Source organism: Meleagris gallopavo, chromosome 16 (assembly GCF_905368555.1).
Source record: "Meleagris gallopavo chromosome 16, MGAL_WU_HG_1.1, whole genome shotgun sequence".
NCBI classification, from domain to species: domain Eukaryota; kingdom Metazoa; phylum Chordata; class Aves; order Galliformes; family Phasianidae; genus Meleagris; species Meleagris gallopavo.
Window position 1 is genome coordinate 14,046,138 of NC_139419.1, and position 6,262 is coordinate 14,052,399.

The window sequence follows — 6,262 nt, forward strand, 5'->3', positions numbered from 1 at the left end:
GCGGGCGGAACGGAGGCGCGGGCGGAACGGAGGCGCGGGCGGAACGGAGGCGCGGGCGGAACGGAGGCGCGGGCGGAACGGAGGCGCGGGCGGAACGGAGGCGCGGGGCACAGCGCGGCCCGGGGGCGCCTTTGAGCGGCGGACAGCGGCGCAGCGCGGGGTGGTGCGGGGCGCTGCGCCGAGTACTGCGGGGCTCTGGAGTTTGCCCGCGGTGTGCCGGCTGTCCCGCTGACGGTACGCACAGCCCTTCCCTGAGCGCTCAGCAGGAGGTTCCCGCCGGCAGGTCGTGGCCCCGGCCCCAGGTGCGTTGCCTCTTTCAGCATCCGCAACCAAACTCCAGCCTTGCTTGCCCCAAGCGTGGCCAGATTTGTTCTGTTATTTCTTTCCTCCCATCTCTCTTCTGTTCTCGCGTTACACGAGATTTGTTCTTAATGCAAAACGACACGAAGCTGTTCTGTGATTAAGGCGTTGAACTTCCAGAGCTGTCTGTAAGCTGCTTCATTCTTTTCCCCGTGGTTTTGGATTGCCCTGTGTTCTGCGTTGTCTCTTATTTCATCCCTGATTGCCTGTTGGTTGGTTCTGCTGCAGCTCTGCTTTAGTTTAAGAGACCTGGAGAAATACAGAATCAGAAACAGGCCCTTAAACACCAGTAAGTTTATTTTTATGAGGTTTGGGCTTCATTTTTCTGGTTTGAAGGGGGAAGATAAAATCAGTGCAGTGCTTTTCAGGAGAAGTTGTTAACATATGAAGACGTGTCCTGCTTTTACAAATGGCTAACACTTAACGTTTAGGGAAGAAGCATGGTTGCCCTTTGTAAGACGTCTAGCAGAGTGTTTGCTGGTGCACCTGAGGATGGAGCAGTAATTAACACTCACTGTGCTGGGGCATCATAGTGCTTGCTTACCCCTGTGCCTTGTGCTTCAGCCTTCAAGCTCCTGCCACGGGGCAGCAGGAATGGCCTCTAGAAGCTGTTCACAGCAAGGGATAGGCAGACTTGGCAGGAAAGGGCCCGTTTGTGCAGTGCCTGAGTGAGGAGAACGAAGCAGCATTGCTGAAGTAGCCAGGCTCTGTCTGGAGTGGCAGATTGCCATAGATATCTGTGGTGATGGGGCAGATCCCATCAGGGTTGGGATCACGGCTGGATCAGTGATGTGCAGCATAGCTCAGGCAGGCCAGCTATGAGATCTTCAGCGAAAATAGCTCACAACTGGGGAGGAGCACTTCCTCTGAGGGTTTTTCTAATTCTCCCTTTGTAATAGCTCTTAGTGGCAAGCAGTCCTTGATTGCAGACAGCTAAACTCAGGTGGAGGCATGTGTGCTCAGGGATGGAGGCATGTGACACCCAGGGGCTGTGAAGGTATGTCCTACTTTTTTGGGTGACCACAGCCCTATTGAGGTGTTTCTGCCTCATGCAGTGCCATTTTACTCCCTTCGTAACGTGGGACTTTCAGCATTACACCTGCAGTGCTTCTGCAAGATACCATTTGTTTGGCTGGTTTGTGTGAGCCTCAAGCAAGAGCCCTGTGTTTTAGGGTGTACTCACTATTCAGTCAGCTCTTCCCCAGTTTTCCCAGAGAATAGACACCATGCTGTGCTCCTGGATTTCTCAGTTGCTTCGAGGGAATGGTTGTTAAGCAGTCAGTAGCCTCAGTGCTGTTAGTTGCACATTTGCCTCACTGTAAGATTCTTCACATATGTATAGTAAGATACTAAGATCTATTTTTTTTTCTGTTAAGGATGTTTCATGGTATTGTTTCAGCTCCTAGAAGCACTTAGAGCTTACTTTCATCTAACTGCCTGTCATGAATTAGTCAGAGGTGGTGTAAACACAGTACACGTTCAGAAGAGACTCAGGCATTGGAGTCTCATGGGAGATTGTTTAGGGCCCACCATAACCTGTTTCTTGTTTCTCTCAGTCTTTTTCTTGAGTGCAGCAGAAGAGAGAAGATGTTCTCAAGGTCCTGTGCTCCCATGGGACTGCTTTTATAAAGAAGCAAGAAGTGGTAAACTGTGTGCTTGGGGATTATCATCTTGAGAGAGCTGAGGATTGGAAGAGCACAAAGAAGGCAGGTGAGCTTGAGCAGTCCCTTTGGGGAGTGGTGTTATTTGGTTCTTTTCTGTGAATTTCCCATCTCGCAGCTTTGTGTTGGATTGCTTCTCTGGCAGTGCTTTAGAGAGGGAGTGGCAGTAGCAGTTCCCCATAGTAGGAAACAGTCGTAATGATAGAAACATTCTTCTTCTTTTCTAGACACAAAACCTGTTGATGTGGAAGTACAGCAAGGCAGTGGGCAGGCTACAGAAGGTATGTCATATGGGGAACAGTCAGACCAAATTTCTAAGGCAAAACCAGAGGGGTTCACATCATCTCACTACAACATCCAATTTGATTTTTTGCTTTGTAAAGCAGACCCAGAAGCAGCTGGTGCACCTGTGGAAGCAGTCCCTGGTGTCAGTGGTGCTGAGCAGATGCAAACCAATGTAAGAACCACAGAGCAAAATAACTGCAGTGGAGCTCTGAGTTTTGCTGCCTCTGGCCAAGAACCCAAGTTGTCTTTCAGCTTTGCCATTCCTCAAGAAGACTGTCCTCGGGTCCCATTAGTTCCAGCCAGCCAACATATGGAGGGTGCAGCAGATGGTGAAGTGCTGGCTAATGCAGTGCCTACTGAATCAGTAGATATGGTGCAGATTTCAGCATTGGAGAAGTCTGACTTGGATCAAACTGCGAGTGCTGTGCCCAGAGAGGATGAAAGCCATGTCACATTAAAGATGTCCAAGCCAGAGAGTGCCCCTGGAGATAGCACAGTGATAGAGAAATCAGCATCAGAGGGAGCTACACAAAAGAAGAAAAAGAAGAAGAAACAAAATGCATCTGTCAGTAAAAAAGACATAAAAGAAACTGAGATCAAGAGGAAGGCAAAGGTGGAAGCTAATGGTTGCCAGAATAAAGATGCAGCCCATCAGGATGAGACCTCTCAGGTATTCAAACATTGATGGGATCCTATAAGTTAAATCCTTCAGTAAAAAAGAAACTTAATGTCAGTGCAGTTAGTATATTGACATGAATTGAGATAAATATGAAAGACAGGGATTGCTGCTGACTTGGAGCAACTGTTTTCTCCCCGTTGAGAGTCTGATCAGTGGAAGCAAATGTGATGTTCCTTTGTTTTCTGTTTCAGACCTGTGCTGAAGCATTTGATGTTTAGACTTGTAAGAGTTAATCCTGGGAAGCTGGGTGTCACATTTTATTTAAAATAAAATAAACAAAGAACTGTCATCAGCCAGTGCCATGCTGGTGTCAGGAGACACCGTGCTCTTGACTTGACATTATCAGGTAGGATGAGTTACTCACAGAATGCAAATAGAAAAGCTACGAGGTGGTGCAGCCGTGGCTATGGCACGTTGCAGTGCAAAGCCTGAGAACTTTCAGGAAGGCTCCCACTGTGAGGCAGGCCCAAGTTCAGCTGAAGTTACAAGTTATGTGAAGACACCATTAAGATTTTCTGATCTGAACACATCATGAGACTTTCTGATGTTCTGCTATGGTCCAGGTCTCCATTTTGTTTTTCTTTTCAGCATTGTTATAGTTGTTGTTAAATCCTGCCAGCTGAGCAATTCTGACATATAAAATTGCAAGAAAGTTGCTTTTAATGTTCTAGACTGAAGTTATATTATATTTTTACCTGCCTCTTGAACAATAACCCTGCTAGTAGACACTGCTGAATATCAGAGAGTTAAAAAGATTTGAAGGTAATGCAGATCCCCATCCCATTCATTGGAAAGAGACTGCTGTAAGGAAAAGGAAGAGGTAGCATGAGAACTCTTGTGCTTCAGCTGTAGGATGCAGCTCTTTTCCTTTCTTTTCCACTGGCTGGCTTTGTTTGTTAGGACTTCTCTCCTTCCATCTTTGTGGGCTTTGTCTCCCTTGACTTCATGCATTTCTGTTTGAGCAAGCACTCAGGCTGAGACACCAGGGCTCAACTTCTGATTTTGTCCATTGCTTACTCTTGGATTTGGGGCAGGTTTTTGGGTAGCCTTTGGTTTTGTTAACGTTTATTCCTCTCCTCCATAAGGTGAATTTACAGCTTCTTTCTTATGAATGGTCCTGACCATCTTTCCACTGTGTCATTTGAGTGACAGCCAGCTATTAAATCCATCAAACAGAGACAGTGAATTGCAACTAAACGTTTGCCCAGTGCTTTAAGTTTATCCAGTGAAAATGTAGGCAGCAGGGAAGTTGTATTGAAGCCTGTAATCTCCAGAACCTGAAATTCTGGATGGTCCTGCCTTTATGCAGATTGATTTTTTCCCGTTTAGCAACTGCTGCTGTAATTTTGGGGTGGTTTATTTCCTCGTGCTCACTCTGTTCCATGGCAGTCAGATGACCAGCTGCAGAAGGAGGTGGATTGGTGTGTGGAACAACTGGAAATTGGCCTGAAGACACAGAAATCCACTCCCAAGCAGGGTGAGTATTCTAACAAATGAGAAATCTCCCTTGTTGGATGGTTCAGAGAACCTTAAACTGAGGTGTTTCTCCCTTGCACTGCTTCAGTTGAGGAGGCTCTCCGTGCAATCAAGACGCTGCGCAGTGACAAGGCTCCGCTGGTGAAGAAACGTCAAATCATGAGAACCATATTTGGAGACTACAGGAAGAAGATGGAGGAGGAGCTGTGCAAACAGCTGAAGCTTATGCTATCTGGTAGGAAAACTTTGCATGCAGGGGGAAATTAAAGAGGAAGGGACTTTGCTCCCGCCCTACGTACAGCTCTGCAGTGTGGGAGCTTGCCATATGAGGTGCCTAAAATCCCTTCCTGCTATTTTCTCCCCTCTTTAAGATGCAAAATCTGCCAAGATCGTGGAAGTGCAGAACAAGAAATGCCAGGTCATCAGGAAGCGCTCTGGAGCATGCAGTAAAAGCCAAGGATCAGCAGGATCCCCTCCGGAGTCACCCAACACACCTGACACAGGCGCATTCAGATTCACAGTTTCTCAAGAAGAGTTTCGCTTTAATTTCTTCTAGGACAGTCTTTTAGATTGAAACCATGGCTAAAAACTCTGCTAAAGCTCCTTAAGAAGGATGCTGTGCAATAGAAAATGTTACTGAGGAATCTCAGTTTATTTCCTAAGGAAAGGATTCTCCTTTTGAGTGCCTTCAGAGGTGCAAAACAGATCTGCCAACCTGGCATATGAACCCAAGACTCAATCTATTACAGTAGTCCTCCATGCTCACACTGTAGAAAGTCCCCTTTGCAGCATGGAGTCTGGAACGTTCTGGTTTTCTTCCTGTAGAATTTCTGTTAACTTAAGAATGTTTTTTATACTGTGAGTTTTTCCCACTCTCCTATTGCCTTTAAATAGAGGAGGCCTTTTTTAGCAAGTGAGAAAGAAAAACACACAAAACGGAATGCTCTGTAAAGAAGACCCAGCTTCTGCAGAGGGAGAAGAGGGGAGGCAATCTAAGTGCACTGGATGTATCCATTCCACCTGACAACTGTGCAAATGCAGCTTCTGGTGTCAAGGAAGCACAGGGCAGTGTATGTAATTACTGCCATTCATAAAGTAAAAAAGTTTGGAATCTGGGAGGAAAATGAGTGAGAATCATCCTTGCTCTTTCATCTATTTAATTGACAGGTATTGACTTAGAAGAGAACAGCAAATGCTGATTTGTTCAAGCCTAGGAATGTTAGAGCAATTGTTTCCAGTCAGGGAAAGATTTGTGTTTCTGAGCTCACTTTCAAGTAGCCCAGTTACAACCAGCAGCGACTCAGTGGACACTCAGCTGTATGCTAAACTTTGGGTGGTGGTGAAATGATCTGTGGGAGCCCAAAGGTTCTCTTGCATTTGATTTGTATTAAATTTTTGCTTTCTGATCAGCTGAATGTATGTCTCCTGGGTCTCTGTGTTGCTTCAGCCAGTCAGCCCATGCCCTACGTTCATGCAGAAGTTCTTCCCCACTCAGCCTAAAAAAGCTGGAGGAACAGAAGTCCTTTAAAAGGAAACGTGGTATCAGGTGGCCCCAGGGCACAGTGCTTTCCTTCCTTTTTATAGTCCAGTCAGTCATCCTGCATGAGAAGCAAGAAATGGAAGTGTAGGCAGATTCCAGCATGTACTGAGAGCAACAGAGTGTTGGTGGGAAACATTTACAGAGAAAGACTTGAAAAAAAAACCTCCTGCTGTCTACAAAAAGAAATAGATTTTATTACTAAGCAGCCTGTTGCATCTGCAAGGGTATTTTTTGTTTAAAATATGTTAAATTATGACTGTC

General features: G+C 46.2%; 1 protein-coding gene across 6 annotated transcripts; it reads left to right on the forward strand.

Moving 5' to 3' along the window:
* Nucleotides 1-11: 11 nt before the first annotated feature.
* On the forward strand, nucleotides 12-5,876 carry C16H8orf33 (chromosome 16 C8orf33 homolog). Of its 6 annotated transcripts, none has more exons than XM_085237206.1 (8): nucleotides 12-302; nucleotides 1,917-2,070; nucleotides 2,249-2,302; nucleotides 2,405-2,478; nucleotides 2,559-2,976; nucleotides 4,375-4,462; nucleotides 4,550-4,696; nucleotides 4,833-5,876. In XM_085237206.1, the coding sequence occupies exons 3-8, from the start codon at nucleotides 2,264-2,266 to the stop codon at nucleotides 5,015-5,017; spliced, it is 951 nt and encodes a 316-aa protein (XP_085093332.1). In that variant the 5' UTR covers nucleotides 12-302; nucleotides 1,917-2,070; nucleotides 2,249-2,263; the 3' UTR covers nucleotides 5,018-5,876. The 6 variants fall into 6 exon arrangements, with proteins under 6 accessions (XP_085093332.1, XP_085093335.1, XP_085093334.1 ...); XM_085237209.1 differs by having other exon boundaries at nucleotides 2,408-2,478; XM_085237208.1 differs by having other exon boundaries at nucleotides 1,917-2,066.
* The last annotated feature ends 386 nt before the right edge of the window (nucleotides 5,877-6,262 follow it).